Source organism: Patella vulgata, chromosome 2 (genome assembly GCF_932274485.2).
Source record: "Patella vulgata chromosome 2, xgPatVulg1.2, whole genome shotgun sequence".
Taxonomy (NCBI): Eukaryota; Metazoa; Mollusca; class Gastropoda; family Patellidae; genus Patella; species Patella vulgata.
Genome location: NC_065880.2, coordinates 30,401,676 through 30,425,982, shown reverse-complemented (window position 1 = coordinate 30,425,982; position 24,307 = coordinate 30,401,676). Strand labels below are relative to the sequence as shown.

General features: G+C 36.2%; 1 protein-coding gene across 2 annotated transcripts; it reads left to right on the top strand.

The window, feature by feature from the left end:
- The first annotated feature begins 1,429 nt into the window (after positions 1–1,429).
- LOC126811443 (deleted in malignant brain tumors 1 protein) lies at positions 1,430–22,803 on the top strand. Of its 2 annotated transcripts, XM_056098577.1 has the most exons (13): positions 1,430–1,564; positions 2,284–2,424; positions 2,933–2,965; positions 3,722–3,862; positions 5,322–5,354; positions 6,255–6,395; positions 8,287–8,319; positions 10,465–10,605; positions 14,098–14,145; positions 14,928–15,133; positions 20,558–20,937; positions 21,811–22,052; positions 22,584–22,803. In XM_056098577.1, the coding sequence occupies exons 1-13, from the start codon at positions 1,438–1,440 to the stop codon at positions 22,766–22,768; spliced, it is 1,851 nt and encodes a 616-aa protein (XP_055954552.1). In that variant the 5' UTR covers positions 1,430–1,437; the 3' UTR covers positions 22,769–22,803. The 2 variants fall into 2 exon arrangements, with proteins under 2 accessions (XP_055954552.1, XP_055954553.1); XM_056098578.1 differs by lacking the exons at positions 3,722–3,862; positions 5,322–5,354.
- The last annotated feature ends 1,504 nt before the right edge of the window (positions 22,804–24,307 follow it).

Below are 24,307 nucleotides of genomic sequence, written 5' to 3'. Positions count from 1 at the left end.
GAAAGATTTTCTGGGTAAAAAAAAATAACAGGCCTTTCTTTATTACCCCCTTGCCGTAGTGGTCTTTTGCTGCATGGCTGGAATGAAGATTTATAATGTGAATTGGCATCTGAAGCATATGCAAAGGATATATGCGAGCTGTTGGTCAGCAACCAAGCAGATATTTATCCCGCTCATATTATGACCCCTGATTTTATGAACATATTTCAGATGTTTCATTTGCAAGCTCTAAGAATATCATCATTTAAATCGACGTGAGCTCATTTCCTGCGAATTTTACCCCCCCCCCCCCACCCCACTCCTCACACGCAAACCTGCAACCACCCTACCCCACTTCGCCACAAATCAAAACGGTTGTCCAGGGGCATCATACACACTTCTTTAGAGATGGTAGCGCCGCTGCCCGGGCAAAATTGCCCTCATAGCACACTGTATGGCGTATGCCCGTCTTCATTAGCCCAGCTTAGGAGCAGAACAGTAGGACGTTAAACCCCATTTCATTTCATTTCATTTCTTTAGAGATGGACACTCCTAGAAATTTATTAATATATAACATGATAATCATTTATGTCAACATAATGACATTGCCCCCCAATTGTGGATCGACATTGGACCCCCACATATCTCAAAAACGCCCCCTCAAACGCCTGATCACCACCCAGATTTGGAATCTACGCAAAAAACTGGTCTAGAAAAACTTGGTCTCATAAATTCACAGCTCGGGTGGCGACCCCCCCCCCCCCCCTTCAGCCACCGGACTAATAGGCTTGTACAATAATGGTGTAACTCAAACAAAGTGACTGGAATAAGATATTAAAAAGAACAGGATATTGATAAGAAAGTGATTAGATCATAATCAAATAAGGAGGTTGATTTTAGGTGTTTTAGCTTCAAAACGATAGAAAATTATAAATTAAATGTAAGTTAGTTAGTTCTTGGTGTTTAACGTCTGCTTCCACATAAGTGATATCGCAGACAAGACATAGGAGAGCCGAAGCTGATTCCTGTTTTTTTTAATATGATTTTGCAATCTTTCCATTTGGCCTTAGGCCATGGATTTGGTTTAGTGGGACGTTCTTCCCTTTATTTAATATAAAACATATCGTTTGGTAGATGATCTCGTCTGCTTCTGGATTGGTAGTTAGTTTGTTTAGGTGCCAGGCCCGTCTTATCGTGGCCTCCCCTTACTCCACTAGAAATTAAATGTCGATTATTTAGTCTTAAATCGCATCAAAATCTACCCGTGTCTGTTAACTGGACTTGAGTCTACATCACAAGCAAGTGGTTTGCCCAAGTGGATAACGAGACAGTGGCGTTGGTGTCATTTATTCCCAGCGTTTTCAAAGGTGACACGTCCATTAAATGTCAATGATTCTAGACTACACATGTGTTATTTGAACAGATATTTTCCTGTCAACTTCAGTGTCAACAACAGCTATGGTAACACCATCTGCAACACCTACTTATTATGATTGGTGTTCGTCTAATCCCTGTCGTAATGGATTTTCATGTTATAATAATCGTTGTTATTGTTATGCTGGATATACGGGACAATACTGTGAATGTAAGTAAATTTTATTTTATTTGTAAAAGGCAGGTTACACCAGGTTAAGACATCATAAATATCGGTTATCCCTCTTTGATTTTGGCCATTAATGATGCCAGGGCCTAATGATTTCATTTGCATTATATTTTATTTTGGTTTTGCTGCATATCGTTATTTCAGACATTACTTAGATCAGCAGTGGAATTTTGATATTATCCTTACAATATTTTAGTATTATCATTGTCGGTATTTGTACATTAACATTATCCATATTATGGCTTATGTTACTCGACCGACCCTATTTTGTTATGTCAAAATCGCCGACACTAAACTATTGTTCTCATTTCCCAGACCATATAACTCCGTACTGGCGCGATTTTCTTTACACAAATTCCATCACTGAAATGTCTGTATCATTATCACAAGAAATGCTAGGGAATAGATAATACAAAGCTTACAAAAATTAAAAATTAAAAGCTTTTATCGACGACCCTATTTGGTGATCTTAATCGGTGAAGTGAAAGTGTCGCTTTTTTTGTCAAACTACTATATTCTGTAGCTAGATATTCGAAATGAAAATGTTCGAAATATTGCCTAAATGGCAACCAAACTGAGGATTTCAAGAAAGTCACAATATTCTGAAAAAAATGCACCTTTTGTTCAAAACATCGACTTAAAATTAGAGGCTAAGGTATAGATTATTCGATGTGTTGTTTTACCGTAGATTTTCTTGTCAGCTTCAGTGACAACTACGCAAGCTGCAACTACTGCTTATTATGATTGGTGTTCGCCTTATCCCTGTCGTAATGGATATTCATGTGATAGTTATTATAGACGTTGTTATTGTCATGTTGGATATACGGGACAATATTGTGAATGTAAGTAGATTTATTTGTTCAAGCCAGGTTAAAGGACAATATTGGTGCCAGTCATTATCACATATGTGATAGAACTGGTTAAACACATTCCAAATATTATTTTATCACAGAGATCATTGCTACGATAGATGAGTAATAAATGTTTCAACAATAGGAAGTGACGAACGCAAAAGGAAAACACGAGTTATCCCTTTATATAACTGAATGACGTGACGGGTGATAACAGATACATGGGCGAATTTCTGCTCACTAATAATTCCTTCGAAGACCAAAAGTTGTTGCATGGGACTGTGAAAGGATATCCGACAATTCATGAACAAAACTGACTCTCACTCTCACCATTGACAAGGGGAACCATGCTGGAAAATCACACTGTATTAAATTATTAAAATTATTGTAGTAATTTTCTCGTTTACAATACATTATTTCATTAGATTTCTAGATTAGATCAGTGTCAAAATTTTGTTAGTTATATCAATTATCAGAATAGATTTTGTTTAAATTGCAGATTATATTTCCGCCTCCCCTGTAATTACTGCAAGTGAGTATCTCTATCAGTTATTATGTAAAAAAAATTATGTAGGACTGCTTTGGATTGGAATATCCCAGTGGTGTTTTCTATGATCCTTTTACGTCATCTAGTTTGGGACCTATCCGGTTGAATGTTCATTGTCCGTATGACCTAATAATAGTAATTGGTAATCCGTTATTATTTTAGATAGTGTACTTTTCCTTAACTATATATTTGAATAGTTCCATTAAAGTTTGTCAGGAATGCTGCACTGCTGGCACAATTTTACCTTTTCAAATTAAATCAGGTTACATACGGTCTAAAACATATTTACGAGGAAAGAAATGTGGTTTAACGTTCACTCGACAGGAAATATACATTTTGATTATTATATGATTCAATTATATTTCATTAATTCGCTTGCACGTAGGGGTCTTTAGCAGTGGGAGCAAACCGGGGGATATTGATAATAGGAGGTTGATTTTAGGTGTTTTAGCTTCAAAACGATAGAAAATGATAAATTAAATGTCGATTATTTAGTCTTAAATCGCATCAAAATCTGCCCGCGTCTGTTAACTGGACTTGAGTCTACATCACAAGCAAGTGGTTTGCCCAAGTGGATAACGAGACAGTGGCGTTGGTGTCATTTTTATTCCCAACATTTTCAAAGGTGACACGTCTATTAAATGTCAATGATTCTAGACTACACAAATTACTTATAGAAGTTTTAAACATCCATATATATGTTATGTGTTATTTGAACGGGTACTTTCTTGTCAACTTCAGTGTCGACAACAGCTATGGTAACACAATCTGCAACAACTAGTTATTATGATTGGTGTTCGCCTAATCCCTGTCGTAATGGATTTTCATGTTATAATAATCGTTGTTATTGTTATGCTGGATATACGGGACAATACTGTGAATGTAAGTAAATTTTATTTTATTTGTATAAGGCGGGTTACACCAAGTTAAGACATGATAAATATCAGCTATTTCTCTTTGATTTTGGCCAGTAATGAGGCCAGCAGAGGATATATTTATATACGAATAATTTAAGAAGTTTCAATGTGATTTTTTTTATCGTATTTCATACTTGTGCCATATTTATGGGAATACAGCTATGATACACGTTCTCATAGAATATACACAATACAATATCGCTGTCATATCCTGATTTGGTGAAATATAATACACGTTCCCCGAGAATGTTAGTTTTATCATTTGCATCCTCATGGATCGAGGTTTAACGTTCTACTTGTCTATATCGTGTGCCATGGGGAAATATTTTCCAAGACAGCTGCACTATGGCCTACTCTTATATCAAATTCCAGCTGTCAAGGGTTCTTTTTCGTGCACGCCAATATGTACACGGGACCTCGGTTTTTCGTCCCATATGACTAAATGCTCCATACACCACTGACAAGGGGAAACCACGGTGGAAAATCCCACGGAATTTACTCCTCCAACGACAGGTCTCCTGGTTAGCGAGCCAGCGTATGATTTTTTTAAAAGGCAAACAAATTATAGGTTAGAACCATAGATTTCAGCCTAAATCGTGTTTTTATCTGTGTTGATTTAGAATGCTATGCACGGAATTTAGCTAAAAAAAAACATAGGTCTATTTAAAATGTTTGAAATGTTAAGAGAATCAGACAGAATCATATCGAATTCGACTAAAGAGTTGAAGTTAAGTCATAAAATAAAATGCATCTCAAGCCTGTTGGTGAACTAATCTTATAAAATACATTGTAATGAAATTAGTTACAATAGATTTAGCGATACTAGTGGGTGTCTAGATAAGAAAATTCATCTCTCAACTCTCCGTGTTTCGAGATAAGAGATGGTACTATATAGGTGTACCTGGGAATACACCTATATTACACATACTCATAGAATATACACAATAAACGATCGCTGTCATACCCTGATTTGGTGGAATATAATACACGTTCCCTAAGAATGTTAGTTTTATAATTTACATGCTCATGAAATGGGGTTTAACGTTCACCTTGCCTGCATCGACTGTGATAATGCAGACGGGCATACGTCACAACGTGTGCTGCGGGGAACATTTTGCCAAGGCAGCGGAACTAAGGCCTACTCTTATTTTAAATTCTAGCTGTCAATGTTTCCTTGTTCGTGCACGCCAACATTTAAACGTGACCTCGGTTTATCGTTCCATCCAAAAGACTAAACGCTGTACATGCCATGCACCACTGACAAGGGGAACCATGCTGGAAAACCCCACTGTATTAAATTATTAAAATCATTGTAGTAATTTTCTCTTTTACAATACATTATTTCATTAGATTTCTAGATAAGATCAGTGTCAAAATTTTTTTAGTTATATCAATTATCAGAATAGATTTTGTTTAAATTGCAGATTATATTTCCTCCTCTCCTGTAATTACTGCAAGTGAGTATCTCTATCAGTTATTATGCAAAAGAAATTATGTAGGACTGCTTTGGATTGGAATATCCCAGTGGTGTTTTCTATGATCCTTTTACGTCATCTAGTTTGTGACCTATCCGGTTGAATGTTCATTGTCCGTATGACCTAATAATAGTAATTGGTAATCCGTTATTATTTTAGATAGTGTACTTTTCCTTAACTATATATTTGAATAGTTCCATTAAAGTTTGTCAGGAATGCTGCACTGCTGGCACAATTTTACCTTTTCAAATTAAATCGGGTTACATACGGTCTAAAACATATTTACGAGGAAAGAAATGTGGTTTAACGTTCACTCGACAGAAAATATATGATTTTGATTATTATATGATTCAATTATATTTCATTAATTCGCTCGCACGTAGGAGTCTTTAGCAGTGGGAGCAAACCGGGGGATCCGGAGAAAGTCCACGATGTTAAGCAGCTAATGTACATCCACAAAGGCTTGTAGAATAATGGTGTAATTCAATCAAAGTGACTGGAATAAGATTTTAAAAAGAACAGGATATTGATAAGAAAGTAATTAGACCATAATCAAATAAGGGGTTGATTTTAGTTGTTTTAGCTTCAAAACGAATAACCTACGGATAGAAAATGATCAATTAAATGTCGATTATTTAGTTTTAAATCGCATCAAAATCTACCCGTGTCTGTTAACTGGACTTGAGTCTACATCACAAGCAAGTGGTTTGCCCAAGTGGATAACGAGACAGTGGCGTTGGTGTCATTTTTATTCCCAGCGTTTTCAAAGGTGACACGTCTATTAAATGTCAATGCTTCTAGACTACACAAATTAATTATAGAAGTTAACATCTATATATACGTCATGTGTTATTTGAACAGGTATTTTCTTATCAACTTCAGTGTCAACAACAGCTATGGTAACATTATCTGCAACACCTAGTTATTATGATTGGTGTTCATCTAATCCCTGTCATAATGGATATTCATGTTATAATAATCGTTGTTATTGTTATGCTGGATATACGGGACGATACTGTGAATGTAAGTAAATTTTATTTTATTTGTATAAGGCAGGTTACACCAGGTTAAGACATGATAAATATCCGCTATTCCTCTTTGATTTTGGCCAGTAATGAGGCCAGCGCCTAGCGATTTAAGTTGTAATGGAAATTTAGATGTTGATTAGATTTAACTACGATTAACACCAGGAAAATGATTAATAGAATGGTATAAACAGTAGTAGTATAATTGTATACTGTCACGCAGCGTGATAAGAATATTTTAGTATCATCATAATGTTAAAGAACCCCCCCCCCTCCCGTCCGACCAAATCACGATGGTGTTCAGATCTAAAACGTTTGGCGATCCGGCGAAGTAGACGTTAATACGACCCATCACGACGTAGCGCGCTTTGGGCAGATTTCATTCTCAGAATACTATTTCCAATCCACATTTTTCTGTAAAAGCCCTATCACACCAAAGCACGACCTAACGCGACTCATATTATTTTAAGTCGTGTTGTAAAGCTCGATAAGGTCTTCTTGGATTGCGAAGGTCGCCGTCAGGTCTTGGTGAATCGGGAGCATGACTTGTTGAAAAGGAATCAACCTGATCTCTTCCCGGCGAGTGACCATGACGGTCCAGGTCGAGCTTTGGTCGCGTTGGGAGCCTTGGGAAGCCATATCTGTTACGAGTCTGACGAGAAGCGTGTTAATGTTGAGCTGATCGTATCGGGGTCGTGTACACCGTGTTTAGGTCGTGTTCAGGTCGACCAACTCCCTCCAATCTAGATCCAATAATAAGACCTACTCGACCTAATCAAGACTCAAACACGACAAGCTCGCTTCTGTCCAGATACTGTACAGATCCTGTCCAGATCCATCACAACCTCTGCAGAATAGTATGAACTTGTCAGAAATGGGCGTGTAGTTTCATATCGTGTGAGTTTCAAGCAGGTCTCGTATAATCGCGGTACAAATTTGATGAACTTGCTTCCATCAGTCTCCAGGCCCGACAGACTCGGTATCTGCACGATGTCGATACGGTCAAACAAGGCCCCAACACGCTCTCAACACGATCAAGGCGATCCAGTCAGACTTAATACGACCGTACGCGATCCCAATGCGATGTAACAAGATCACTTCCAGGCCCCTCAAGCAAGGCTGACACTTGCACGATTCCGTGGCACGCAAACTAGTCGTAAACTGGCGTGAAGTGTGCGTAAACCCGTCGTGACTGCGTGCCATGTCGGAACGAGAATTTTGAAATGTTCAAAATTTTGGTCACGACAAAATTTAGCGACCGGGTCGTGAACTATGCGCAAACTGTTCGTGAACTCGTCGGGACGATGCGGGAGGATGCGTGGGAGGATGCGTGACAGTGTGCGCCATGCCACGACTGTCACGAACTGCCACGAATAGTTCACGACTAGTTCACGAACAGTTCACGACTACTGCGGCACGACACCGTCCGAATTGCGCAAACTCGTCGTGCCAATGCGGGAAGTGCGTAAACAATGCGCAAACTATGCGTGACCTCGTCGTGTCAACGTGGACACTGATGGGCACGCATTCGTGAACTCGTCGTGAACTATGTGTGAACTAGTCGTGAACAGTGTGGGAGCCTCCCAATTCGTGTCCAAAAATGGCACGACTTGCCACGACAAAATCGTGGCCAAAAGTCGTGCAAGTCTCAGCCTGGCTTAACGCGAACCAAGCTGGACCATCACGGTCAGTCGTCGGGAAGAGATCGATTATATGCCTTTTCAACAAGATCTGCTTCCGACCTTCGCGATCCAGGAATACCTTCTCCGGCTTTACAACGAGACTCAAAATAATTTGAGTCGCGTTAGGTCGTGCTTTGGTCTGGCGGGATCTTAACTATTTTAGGTGATATTGTATTAATCATCTATGTTAACTATTTCATTTTATAGATTACTATGGAACAGCAACAACATCAACAACAGGTACTTATGACTGATTTTTACAGTTTGAACACTGTGTGTTATTAACGTTACATATAGTTATCTTTAGGGCACATTATGGTAATGATGCGTCATTTGCATTTTTTGCTAAGATATCAAAATTTCGCGGGCCTTGGTCAACGCTAATATGTACTAACATTCATTGCCCTAAATTGGCCCGTAGACAAACCAACAGATAAGAACTGATAGGTGTTATGTCCTTATGTTCCCAACGTTGTTAAAGGTGACATTCCTGTAGAATGTCTATGATGATAAGCTATGTGAAATTAACAAAATGTTATATTGTAAAAGTATATTTCCCCTCTGTTGAATCATAGAAGGAAATACGTCAACATTTTCGTACTCCGTTGGCTAGGATGGGGAAGAGGGTGGGTTGGTCAAGATATATATACGGGATATTCGTTTGGATGCAATTGGTGTTATTGTGCTATTATTCTTTGGAATACAACTATAAGCCAATGATAAATGTCCGAAAATTAAATTGCCTCAGTATTCTGAAGGAAAAAAATAATATATGTTTCACAAATGGCTTTTCAAAGATACAATCCAAATATACGTCATGATCGGGGATTTTCTGGTCAACTTCAGTGTCAACAACAGCTATGGTAACACCATCTGTAACACCTAGTTATTATGATTGGTGTTCGTCTAATCCCTGTCGTAATGGATTTTCATGTGATAGTTATAACAAGCGTTGGTCTCAAGATGGTTGAATTATTAAGCTGACAGTCCATTCCCTTCTGCTTGTATAGTAAAAGATCAAACTTGATTGTGTATAGTTTGGTTTGATAATATGTTTGCTATTTGTTTTAGCTTATTTTTGTCGTTCCGGTCACTGTTTTAATGGTAAATCATGTCATTTTGGAATGTGTTATTGTTATAATGGATATGTTATTATTTTTAATAGAAATAGCCTTTAAATGTTATTGTTATAGATCGGATCGGATAAACAATGGTATCTTAATAAACACATGGCACGCAAACGCACTTCAGCATGCTCCATCGTCATTATTCCGGTTGATTCAATCCGCTTTTCATTTCAATTAATTTTTGTTACATATCGTATTACAGAATTTTGATATGATCGAAACAACATTTTAGTATTATCATTGTCGGTATTTTTATATTAAAATTATCCATATTATGGCTTAGGTTACTCGATCCAGCCTGTAGTTTTGTTAAGCCAAAATCGCCGACCCTAAACTTTTTCTCTCATTTCCCTGACCCCACAACTCTGTCCTGGCGTGATTTTCTCTAGATAAATTCCATCACTGAAATATCTATATGATTTTCCATAACCATTTTTAGTAATTAAGTAAAGCATCAATTGGTTTGTTTTGTCGAATTACTATATGCGACCCTTGCTGTCGAAATGGGTCGGAATGCGCAAAGTCTAATATTTAATCAAAACAAATGAAAATAATTATTTTGATGGAAATTGAGATTTTCACAAAAATGAGTCTATAAATATGCTATCTATCGACCCAAAAGATCACTCATCATTTTTATTTCCAACGTTTTCAAAGGTGACACGACTGTTGAATGTCCATGATTCTAGGCTACACAAATTACTTATAGAAGTTAAAGTAGCTAAGACTCTAACTCAATATCATCCAAAATCTTCGACATTGAAAACACGATTTATTTGTCGGTTTAAATCAACATTGATGTTGTGATCTTACCGGAAAAAGATGGTCTTCTGATATCCAATATTTAAGACAAAATAAACATTTTACAATGCGTTTCAGCGCTATGTGTAATAAGGGACTCGAAAAACGGGGCTAGGCATATTCCTCAAGTCATGTCAAACGATGACGCTATATTCTTATCTGGAGAGTATGCCCAATAAATACTATCGGCGTAGACTGGAATAACCAGACGCTAGAGATTGAAATTCGATTGAGAATACTGGCGTATGTCGCCGAACCTAACTGATTAGAAATTACAGAAAAAACAGAAACGATTGAATGTAAATCAATTTATATACATTCATATTACATTACACTATGCGTTGCGACCCATTTGTGTCAATTTCTAGGTCCCAAATATTAGCGACTTAGCTCCTTGAACATCCATCCATACATACGTTATGTGGTATTTGAACGGGTACTTTCTTGTCAATTTCAGTGTCAACAACAGCTATGGTAACACAATCTGCAACACTTAGTTATTATGATTGGTGTTCGCCTAATCCCTGTCGTAATGGATATTCATGTTATAATAATCGTTGTTATTGTTATGGTGGATATACGGGACAATACTGTGAATGTAAGTAAATTTTATTTTATTTGTATAAGGCGGGTTACACCAGGTTAAAACATGATAAATATCGGCTATTCCTCTTTGATTTTGGCTAGTAATGAGGCCAGCAAGGATATAATTGTACGATAAACGTGATGACTTTGACTTTCCGATTGTTAACTTTCCATTTATTAGTAGTAACATTCCAATATCAAGGATATAATTGTACGATAAACGTGATGACTTTGACTTTCCGATTGTTAACTTTCCATTTATTAGTAGTAACATTCCAATATCACCAGCTTATGGAGTGTTTGTGTCTCAACTAAATCGTTACGCGTGAGCTTGTTCATTTTATTCTGATTTTTTAAGTAGATCGAGACATTTGTCATCTAAGCTTCAACTACAGGGATACTTGCGAACTAAACTTATTAAAACCTTTAAAAAGTTTTATGGGCGTAATATTGACTTGATTGTTAAATATAACATGTCACTCTCGGCTATTATTCTAGATATATTTAATTGACGCGTATACAATCTCCCTGATAATGTATGTCTACTACATCGTTAACACTGTTCATCACGTGCATTTTGCATACCGATAGTCCATTGGCCAATCACGCTATTTTACCGAGATTTCGCCTAATAGTTTGGATGCAGCTATGGTGGGTGTGGCGCCAGGCAGGGTAAGCTTACCACTGTTTGTCGTGTATTTTGTACACGGTGAACAGTCCATATGCTGATTACACTATTTTGCCTTATTACACTATTTTGCCTATACCATTTTTTTAGGACTTCGAATTTTGTCTAATGGTTTGGATTGTTCGTACCTAATGCCATTTACGATTTCATACAAGTAATTTAACACTTTTACTGTTACCGGAAGTAACGTCATTGTGGCAAAAACTGTATTTTTAGCCTTCAAAACAGATATTTTATTCAAATGAGTCTGATTTGTATTGTTTTTAAAATTATGATATTTGATTCCAATCAACATATAGATTAAACCCACACGATCATACAGATACCAAAAAATGGTTTCTAACTTGTACGGTTGCAGAGAAATAGAAGATTTTCTACAGGTCACTTTTCAAGGTGTTTGTTCTATAAAAGCATCCCAAACTTAGGCTGCCTATCTACAGCTAGCTCCGGCTGAGAATAGGCCCTAAGCTAATTAACCGACATTTAAATTCCTACATCGACGATTTTAGTCGAAAACACTGAGTATGCTTTTAGAAATTTTTAAAATTATTTATTTCTCTTCTATTGTCATATTGAATGAAATTAAATATGTTTATTTAGCCGCTGTGTGTATGAAAAATGTCAAACTAATCAAAGCCGAATCACAAAATAGTCCTCTAATTATTCAATATGGCAGCGCCCATGAAACATAATTTCACAGAGGCGGTTTTATTTGCGAAAACAAATTTAGGAGTATCTAACCTTGTTTTGAAAGATAAACAGATTGAAACTCTAAAGACAGTTTACTATGGTAAAGAATTTATTGCAATATTACCCATAGCACATATTATATATCGCTTTTACGCGAGTGTCAGCGACATGCCGTGTTTACATAAAACACTCGTGCGTGGGTTATTTTTACTCTGTTGTCTAAACAAAGCGGTCTCGAGTCGATAAGTCCCGCCCCAAAATGATCACATGAGCGTTTTAAATGGCGGATAATCAGTGCAGTGTCACATTCTGGGAAATATGACGTAGATGGGTCGCTGCGTGCAGTATGCTATAAAAGTGGCAATTATTATTCGATTTACATGAAAATTTTCACCAAGTGATGCCTTATGCCATTTATGATTTCATAAAACTAATTTAGAATTTTCATTATCACCGGAAGTAATGTAATTTTGTCAGGATCACTTACATGTAACACATGTATACAATGAATTGATATTGTCGGATTTGGTTGATTCTGCGTACATTTTATGTGATGTGTGCAATGCTTAAATGGAAACCTGTTTAATGGTTTCATCGGTACCGGAAGTGACATATGTTCAAGGGTAACGGGGCACCGGTGAAACCCGCCATTACTGCATCGCAGTTCTAGTTTTATTTATATTTATATACGAACAATTTAAGAAGTTTCAATGTGATTTTTTTTTATATCGTATTTCATACTTGTGCCATATTTATGGGAATACACCTATGTTAGACGCTCTCATAGAATATACATACATTATCGCTGTCATATCCTGATTTGATGGAATATAATACACGTTCCCCGAGAATGTTAGTTTTATGGATCATGGATTGTCTATATCGTGTGCCATGGGGAAATATTTTCCAAGACAGCTGCACTATGGCCTACTCTTATATCAAATTCCATAAATTCCAGCTGTCAAGGGTTATTTTTCGTGCACGCCAATATGTACACGGGACCTCGGTTTTTAGTCCCATCTGACTAAAAGCTCCATACACCACTGACAAGGGGAAACCACTGTGGAAAATCCCAGGGAATTTACTCCGCCAACGGCAGGTCTCCTGGTTAGCGAGCTGGCGTATGAAATTTGTTACAATAGATTTAGCGATACTAGTGGGTGTCTAGATAAGAAAATTCATCTCTCAACTCTCCGTGTTTCGAGATAAGAGATGGTACTATATAGGTGTACCTGGCAAAATCCCAATGTAAATCACATCAGGCTTCAAACAGCAAAACAACGATTGATTACTGTTACTGCCACATCCAACTACATTTAAGCATATATAATCCTACGTGACACGGGTACAAATCATCTCTTTTAAATCGATGCTTTAATAGCTGGCTTTATTTTATGATCAGTAGTGTTATTCCACTGGCTAAAGTAGTCCATGTTGTTTTTACCTAAAATGATTGTAAAATCATGAAATAAATTGAACATTTGTCGTTTTGTCGTGAATAACATATTTTATTTCATCGAGAAGCAAGAAAACTTGCGTAGCATGAGTGAAAATATAAACGTTTTGTTGCTTCTCGATGAAATAAAATATGTTATTCACGACAAAACGACAAATATCCTCTATTTATCCGGCATTTTAAATTTGAGAGAGAGAGAGAGAGAGATGGGGTTTAACGTCCACTCGACACAGGCTAGGTCATTTTGGGACTAACATATGGTTTAATTTTATTTCAATAATTCGCTTGCGCGTAGGGGTCTTTAGCAGTGGGAGGAAACCGGTTTTAAATTTGACATCTTTACGTCATTTAGGTAGGGCTAAAAATATGCCATGTACAACACCCAATCAAAATACGCGAAATGTAGGATAACCTTTATAGAAACACCGCTTGATAACTTTACTGTCAATATTTAGAGTTAAACGAAAGTTGTTCCATTACATTAGACTGGGTATGTTTAACGTCTTTAGCTATACGTCCTCGTAGCTGTGGGTGTCGTGAAAAAGGAAGGGCACCATTACGCTTTCAAGAAGATCCGATATCTGTAGTTAAACAAAGCTGGCACCTTTCCACTTGTTCTTTTGTATTTCAAAAGTTTTTATTATATATGTATATATTTACTTTTATTTCAGATAATATTTACACTACAACTCGATCACCTCAGAGACAGGGTGAGCAAGGTGAGTTCGAACTCGTATAAATATCTGGTACATCAATAGAACATAGTTATACTGTTTCATATTTTTAACATGTTAATAAATTTATCTGGAACATGAAACAGAGGTCACGGACATTAAATTTTGTGGTATCAAGGCTAGAAGGTTGCCGGTGGTGGTGATTTGGTAGATACATTATCATGCAAATATAATCAAGTACACGTATCCTAATTATAAAAGGCACAGTAAGTCCGATAACTGTCAAAAATATGCACTGTTGTGATATTGCTTTTTAAAACATGGCTCTGGGAAATCATTAGACACGATTGTAATCTTTAAATTCGTGTATTGTTTCAAAACTCTATATTTAACCACTGAGGAGTGTAATTTACTTCATGGTATGTATCGGGTCGTGTAAAATAATATTGCATTCCCTTCCGGTTTTCATTCTTGACAGCTTCTTAGGCCTCCATCCTAGAGGATGTCTCCTCCAGGCGCAAGAAAACATGTTAAAAAAAGAACTGTAAATTGCGCTTTCTTTAGTATATCCTTTGGAGACTAAAAAGCCCTCTCGCCCCAAAATACATAAAACCATTAACTTCTTTCGGGGCCCCCGAGTCGAGCATAGGCCTACTCACAGGTTTCACCACTGGAACGATCAGTTACTTCTGACTACAAATCTGCAATTTAATCCATCCGTCTATTTTGAATAGTTTAGATGGTGGTACCAAGGTATCTTAACCATCCGTACTTTTCAAACTACACAGGCACAATTCAATTTATCTATCTATTTTGGAATATTTTAGACGATATCCAGGTACTTTGTGATCATAACAGGTTTCAAGTGACAGTAGATCATGATTGGTTAGTTTCAAAGCATCCTACAGTATTAAGCTCTGCGTATATGAATATATATTTTGGCACTTGTCAAGTATATAATCGTTACAGTATTTACATGTCAAACCAGTACAGTTTTATACATTACTTTATCAGCTGTGGAACTACAAGAACGGTAATTTATTTTATTATTTTGTCTTGTGCGCTTTTCCACACTTCGTGTTGATTTTAAGTTTGACAGCGGAGATGTGTTTGCTACGTTTTCAGGTGAAACCAGCGGTTGTCAGGCAATATACGCCCACATTTTGCAAAAAAACGCGATTTTTCGAACAATCAGGGGCCATAATGCACCATCTTCGTATTACATACTTTTACACAATTTGTGTACAAAATGCGGCCAATTTGTCAGACAGTTTAATTTCGATTTTCCCGAAATTCAAACTCAACCTTCATTTCATTATGGTGGAACGGTGAAATAATTAAATGGTTTGTAAAATCGGATAGAAATTGTGACCTCTAGAGGACCCACACTATAAAAACTGGGATTTTTGGTACAATCAGATGCCATAATGCTGGAAGTTATGGTCTTATATGTGCGAATATCCCAAGGAATTGAGATCTTTGAGATATAAACATATATTTTAAGTTTCATCAAAATTGGGTCCATAACCTTAGTATTACATACTTTTACACAATTTGCGTTCAAGAAGCGGCCATTTTGTCGAGCAGTTTCGGTCCGATTATTACGAAATTAGAACTTAATCATCATCAGGATGTAAAGATAATATATTTAAACGATTTTTAAAATCAGATAAAAATTGTGACCTCTAGATGGTCCACAAGCTAACATTGCAACATTTTCGTACAATCAGGGGCCATACTCCAGGAATTTATGGCTCGATATGCGCAAATATCGACAGGAACCGAGATCTTTGGGATATAAACACTTGTTTTAAGTTTCATCAAATTCGGATAACAATTGTGACCTCTAGATGGTCCACAACCTTGATATTATATACTTTAAGACTATTTGCGTGGAGATGCCAGCGTGCTCTGTTAGTATTATCTTTACGTATATTAGGACTTCTTATGCTGGGGATGCGTAGCTCTAATACGGCGAAGCACAGCGCTCTCACGATATTTATTATTCAAGGAGCTTTAATCTATAAGAAACATAAGTACTAATTATTTGACGTCGAACTGGGTGTATTAATGAATGAACATCACAACACAAATAAAGAAACTGAAATCACAATTAAAACATCAATTACAAATTATCTATAATGAAAAATTGAATATATAATATTGGCATATATTATGTGACCAAGTGTAATTGAAAGCTTTTTCACATTATCATATTATGCATAAAAGAACCATACATTAATCAATAAGCGAATATAAAGTATTATCATACTATGTAAATAAGTGTAGTAAACTATTTCAAATCATATTATTATGCATAAAATAAACATAATAAATACACACAATTATAAACTAACTCACCTATCGCTAACTTAATAACTAGCAATTTTTGAACATATACGTGATAATAAGAGTTAGACATATAATACAAAATGTGATATAAATTAACATATTTACATTACTGAGACTTATCTCGAATACAGGCACATACTAAATCAATGCCTAAGATGCATGTTAAGTAATAATTACGTAATATATCGTTACATTAAAGATACATTAGTTAAGAGTTTAATAACGAGTTTGCAATTCTTGCTATAATAATTCAAAAATAGATGATAAAAAAAAAGAAAATATTGAAAATTTCAGTCAAATTACTTTATTCTGAACGGAGTTAGTTGTCACTGTTGGAAGTTTGGACTAGAAATAGGCAGGAACTGTGTCCGCACCGTCTACGAGAATTGCCGATCGTTTGATTGACAAACGATAACTCCAACCACAAATTCTCGATTATCAAGTAACATTCTCAATGGCTATGGTACCCTCGCTTCGTAGGCCTTTCATCGGAAGTTTCCGGTAGTGACGTCAGTGACAAACGATAAACGAATGAATTTATATGGATTTAAAAAACGTTAACCAAAGGAAACATATAGTGTCAGTGTGACCATAATGTACAATTTACGTAGAAATGCAAGAAAACATTTAACAAATTATAAAAGATAATATTTATATAAATTGTCTATCAAATTCCTGATAAGTCCAATCATTGTGGCACACGGTCTGTCGTATTCGTGCATGGTGATGGGGCAGATGTCCATATAAACTTAACAGAACGATCTATTTGAAGAAGATAAAAGAGGCGCTGAATTGACTTTCTGTGGATGAAAAAATAAATAAGTCTGGGTTGAAGAACAAGTGTAGCTTTCACTGGAACTGTCTAGCAATTATGCACATTGCTGTGTAGAGGAGAGACCAATCATATCCCATTAACAATTTCATTCGTCGTATTTCCCTAATAGATCGAAGTTAACTTTTAGTGAAATTTGTTCTTTTTGTTTCGTCTTGAACCATTTGGTTTGTAATTATTATTGAAATTCTTACTGTGGATTTCGTCAATATTTTGTTCTGGTTGCCAAGTTTTAGATGTATCACCCCTTAGTATTTAGTATTGACCTGTATCTCAATACTTTCGTTTCCTTAAAATTCTTATAAAGCTATATGCTCTGTCTGTATCCACATTTGCGCTCTTAGTCCATGAAGCAATATTGCCGTTGCGAAATTGTTTTCAATTTATAGGCAAGGAATGGCATTATATTTCATTAATTAATATCTGTGGTGGCAAGTTATTAAATTCACATATATGTAGAATTGTATTAAAATCAACTTAGTCTGTAATTGACAGTTGACACATAAAAGAGTTATTTAGCAAAAGCATGTGTCTATAAAATACCACGAGATATCACGTGCATGGAAATTTACCATTGCATCATTTGGTTTAATTTAACCAATCATATCGTTAATTGCACAGGTTCAGGGCCATGATCACACTTGATTGTGCATGATATCCATAGGTCTTATAAAAGAAATCATAGTAAACTTTTAAGTCAGACTTCCATTAGATTCCAGAGAGGTTCCATCTGAGTTCCTTGACAGCCGCGGGGCTGGCTAGGGTGGAGAAATGGTTTTAGCTAGTATTGTAATCTGTGCTATACTTGTATACATGTATTCAGCTATATAAAATGTAGAAGCGAACTGTTGTATTGTTATTCCTGGTAAGACAAACGTCTTAAGAAAACAGTAAGAAGTAAATACACAACGTGAAGCAGAAGTAAAGACAGTTAGAGACAAATTCTAGACGATCACAAGGCTACAGAAATATGTAGTAAGAAAAGATGCATGGGTCGTACGTAGGATGTGGCAACCGGTTTTTGGAATCCCCGCTTTCCACGTCAGACAGAAGGCCCATGGTGCTACATCCATCGATATACATGTTGACACACACTGTTTGTATTCGCTGGTCCCCCGATGGCCGTTTGACAACTTTGATTCACATTTTTTTCCCACAGAACACATTGTTTCCACCGAAACCAAAGGCAATGAGTCGCTCTCTGCGGCCACTTGAACCGTTTTAGACACCTTGGGGTCATTTATATCACTTCGTTTAAAAGAAATTAACGATACCTGCTGAAAGTCGCTTTTCCTAGATAGAAATTCTTGACGGTGCCGTTGATGTTTCAATGGTACTGTTATTCTGTCTCCGGTTCGAAGTTACTAGTAACGTGTCCATATACCTGGTGACGGCCACAGCTGCTGCTGGAAAATAGCGTTCCATGTCGTTGTGAAAATATGAGTAACTAAATACTCTACCAATCTTTACCAATTGACGAAGTGCTGTATTCCAGGGTCTGTAGCTTATTCCAACACCAACAACGAAAACTCAGATAAATAGTTAAAATTGTACTTTTAATAACCAGTGTCCAAAACTGGTCAACGGTCATTAATAACGAGATAGTTATCGCTTGGGCGAGTCGTCACCAAGCAAAAGTTACAGTAGAATATTGAACATATATGCAAGCTTAGGATTAAAATAATTATTTAATAATATTTGATCAGAAATGTTCAATTGTACATAGGAAACAGTGTTTAAATAGAGAACAAAATTTGGACATAGCAAGAACGCGTGTTAAGAATAATTACGTAATATATATCGTTACATTAAGTATAAACCCAAACAGTTAAAAGACTTGAAAAGTTGATGAGATATCAATTCAGACATTGGTCAATTACTACTTTACTAAAATGATATAATAAAATATATACAAAGGTACACTATAACACAGGGGGCGGCAAATGTGTCCGAAGTTTCGTTCCGATTTTCACGAAATTCGAACTCAACCATCATAATTGTGTAACGGTGTTATATAAACGGTTTTCTAAATCGGATAAAGTAGAAACCCGATTTTCATACAATCAGGGGTCATAATCCCGGAAGTTATGGACTGGGATCTTTGGAATATAAACATATATTTCAAGTTTCTTCAAAATCGGATAAAACTTGTGTCCTATAGAGGGTCCACAACCGTGGTATTACACACTTTTACAGTTACAGTACTTGCGTATCGGGAGCGACCATTCTGTCAGGCAAATGCAGTCCGACTTTCATGAACTTCGAAATCAACTATGATTATGGTGTAACGGTGCATATTTGAACGGTTTTTCAAATCTGATAAAAATTGTGACCTCTAGAGGATCCACAAACCAAGAACGCGATTTTTCGTACAACCAAGGGCCATAATTAGGGAAGTTACGATCCGATATGCGCGAATATCGACAAGGAACCAAGATCTTTGTGTAATAAACATACATTTCAAGCTTCATCAAAATCGGATGAAAATTGTGGCCTCTAGAGAGTCCACAAGCTTGTAATACCATATTTTTACAGTATTTTGTCCGACAGTTTTGGTGCGCTTTTCAAGAAATTCGAACTCAAGCTACATTATGGTGTAACGGTGATATATTCGAACGTTTTTTTTTTTTAAATCACGTTTTAGCTTGTGGTCCATCTAGAGGTCACATTTAAAAAAACGTTCGAATATATCGTTACACCATAATGTAGGTTCTTTTAGCTTGTGGATTCTCTAGAGGTCACAAATTTTTCCTATTTTAAAAACAGTTTAAATATATCACCATTCAACCACAATGAAGGTTGAATTCGAATTTCGGGAAAATCGAAACAATACTGCCCGACAAAATGGCCGCTCTTTGTACGCAAATTGTGTATAAGTATGTTAAATACGAAGGTTGTGGACCCTTAGAATTCACAATTTTTATCCGATTTCGATGAAACCTAAAATATATCTTTATAATAGCCTATCCCAAAGATGTCACCCCTTTCGATATTCGCGCATTTCAGAGCATAACTTTCTGGATTATGGCCCCTAATTGTACGAAAAATCGATTTTGTTTTTAGCGTTTTCTCTATCCATATCTTGCAAAATGTGGGTGTATTTTGCCTGGCAACCGCTGGTTGTGTAAAGTTATTATATATTATTATGCAATTTAACAATCAAAATACATGTTTATATCATTCATTTTTCTTGCTTTTAGGAAGCCGATTTATATAAACCATTAGCTTGTTTCGTGCATAAAATATTTGGTACATTGTTTTTTTTTATTTCAGGAAACGTATAATGAAATTGTGTATACCAATAGGCTGTATATTAAAGATAATAATGCTATGATAACACGAGAAGAGATGGGATATTTGATAGAATGTCGAATGAATAAAGATACGTCTGTCAACGGAAGTTTCCATTCTTCGAATGTATCGCAAATAATTTCCAGTTCTGGCAACTTCTCGGCTTCAATGAGATTCAGTAGACAAGAGTTTTCAAACTATATCTACACTTACCCTGCCCAAGTGAGTTTGAATGAAACAATTTACGCTCACATTAATCTTGATTCCATGCTTTATTCGCTTAAATCAGTTATAGAAGAGTGTGTAGCAAGGCCTGATAACACTTCACGAACTGACGAAGTATATTACCTAATTAGAAACAGGTACGTAAATATATTATACATTTCGAATGTATATTAAAGATATATTAAATATATATTATGGGAGATTAGATAAAGAGCTGGCAGTTCTCACAATAATAGTTAAAAACTAGATAATGTAAAGGGAATTTGCTGAAAATTTCAGTCAAATTTATCCACTCTGAACCGAGATTTTAGCGATTGAATTTTAGGCCTAGTCTCGATCATCATTACTAAAGTCGGTAGGATAAAAAAGAACATAGTATCGATTATCCAGTTCATGATTAAATTATGAATGGAAGTTGAACAGCAAACCGGAACCTAATCCAATAAACATCGCAGGCTAGCGTTGACATCGAGAGTTGATTATGGTCTGGATAAGTTAATTAATGTCTGATTAATAATTTAGATAATTTTTCAGGCCTAAAAAAGACCTCCAATAGGCAGGTTTAGCTCTTGCATAACGTATGTTTAAAAGGGCTTTGTTTTATGTAAAACCGGTGAAATAGTACGCTTCTTAAGATTATTTTACAGTCCCCTGTAACTATTACAAAATCCTCTATTTACTATTAGTAACCACAAAGAAGATTAACATATTTTTAGCCCCGGAAAACTCAGTTCCAGGCAAACCATTTAATGGCTGAAAACATGATTATTATTTAAACGACATAATTATATGAGTGGAATCCTGCACTTAACCGGCTTACTGCCATTGCAATTGCACTATACATATACTTACGACCTCTGAATGTTCAAAGTGCACGTAACAATTACAAAATCGTAAATAAACCGTTTACATTTTTATAATGTTACCGTTGCATTGTCAAAGGTTGATTAGTTAATATTTTGTTCTTGAAAATGTGTTGTGATTCCTGGACATTAAATGACTCATTTCAGGTGTCCAGTAGATTCAACCACGGATATGGTCCACAACCAGACATCTAAATTCCGGTTCAAAACTTTTGATTTTATTCGGGAAACTGGTTCTGTTTATATAGAATGCAAAGTACACATCTGTACTGCCGATGATAACTCTTATAGATGTACTTGGGGCTGTTCCGGTTATGGTCGTAAGAAGAGAACTGTTGACGTAGAGGAACCTATTACACTGTCTAATGGGCCGTTTGTCTACATCATGGGTAAGTGCAATAGCCAACCAACATATTATTATCATCCTTCGCGTGGTCTTTGTGATTCTGTGATGATTTGACTTTACCAATATAAATTTGGGGGGGAATCGCAGCGTTTTCGTACAAATTTGTACAAGCGACTCCATGTAAACTTGTGAGAAAACTAAATTAATATTTTTAATAATCATGGAAGGTTGGCTTGTCTAGTGGTTTAACGCGTGTGCGTGAAATCATAAGGTCTGTAATTGAGTCAAGAGGCGTGGTTACAAGGAGTTGGGTAGCCTGTCCAAACTCGTGGATTTTCTTCGGATCTTCCGGTTTCTTCCCACGGCTAAAAACCCCTACGCGCAAGCGAATTATTGAATTATTGAACCCTTTGCTTTTAGCTAAGGTAAATTTACCGATTTCCCAAGGATGATTCGGGGAGAGGCGCAATGTGTCTTACACATATTAAGCCAGATGCAAATGGGGTGAAAAGTGAGTGTTTCCTTATGTCATTTCTTTAAAACCAGTAACATGCCAACTGTTTTGTTCTCACAGAAACCACCAGCGAGGATACAGATGTGGACAATGGTGTGACAACAGCTATGGCAGTAGGTATAGGAGTAGGTACAACGGTTGTGGCTGCATTTGTGATAACATTGGTCGTTAAACTCAAACCTGTTCTGATGGCCAGCGCCAAGGTGGCACCCGCTGGTTATATGAGTGTCCCTCAAACAATGTAAACGATATGTTATATTGTCTTTATTTAAATATTTCTTCAAGCTATGAATATATATATATATATATATATATATATATAACCGTATTACATACCGAACGACGAAATATACAGAAAATGAAAGCATCTAAACGAGAAAATAGCTAAAATATGTTGGCCCTACATCAAATCGGCTGATTCGAGAAGAAAATTGCCATTTTTCGGTGAATTTTTGATTTATACGGACGTATTACGCCGTCGACCACGTACGTCCGTCCACAATTTATTTGTGGACACTTTCTACAGGTCACAATTTTTATCTGATTTTGACGAAATTTGAAATATAGGCATATCTCCCAAAGATCTCGGCTCCTTTCGATATTGGCATGTATCGGACCGTAACTTCATGGATCATGGCCCCTGATTGTACGAAAAATCACGTTTTTAGCTTGTGGACACTCTAGAAGTCACAATTTTCATCTGATTTTGATGAAACTGGAAATGCCTGTTTATAACTCAGAGATCATAGTTAGATAAACGCGCAAATCGGATCGTAACTTCCTGAATTATGGCTCCTGATTGTTCGAAAAAACACGTTTTTAGCTTGTGGTCCCTCTAGAGGCAACAATTATTATCGGATTTAAAAAAACGTTTGGATATATTACCGTTACACCCAATGTCGGTTGAGTTCAAATTTCGTGAAAATCGGACCAAAACTACCGGACAAAATGGCCGCCCCTTGTAATCAAATTGTGTAAAAAGAATATGGTGTACACGGTTGTGGACCTCTAGAGGCCACAATTTCGATCCGATTTTGATGAAACTTTAAATTTATCTTTATATCACAAAGATCTTGGCTCGTTTAGATAATCGCGCATATACGGAAGTAACTTCCTGGATTATGACCCCTGATTGTTCGAAAAATCGCATTTTTAGCTTGTGGACCTGCTAAAAGTCACAATTTGTATTCATTTTTTTAAAACGTTTACATATATATCACCGTTACACATGAATGAAGATTGAGTTTGGATTTCGTAAAAATCTGACTGAAACTGCCGGACAAAATGGACCCTTGTTGTACAAAATATCGAGGGTTTTGTTTTTTTTAAGCGTGTTCTCTCTTACAAAATGTGGGCATATCTTCTCTGGCAACCGCTGGTTAAAGTTTTTAAGCGTAGTTCCCTATGTCGTTTAGAATATAATAAACAGGAAAGGATTATGGGTCATAACTATTTTGAGTATTTTCCCACTTAAAGTTTATTAGTTTGCTTTTTGAAACGTGTTGTTATGATATAGTCTACATAGGCTAAATACAGTAACCACATTGTCTATATTATATGATCGGGTAAAAATCAATAGAACTTGTATACCTATCAGTCACGTTCACCAGTTAAAAATTATCAATAATTATTTATCTATTATAGACTTTGATTTCCACAAACCAAGGACAAGTGAATTGCATCGGCCACAATGGGATCTTTCGTTTTAGCTGACTTTACTTTCAAATGATAACCTATATACAATATTGAAAAAAAAATACATATCTTATCAAATACAAACTTTA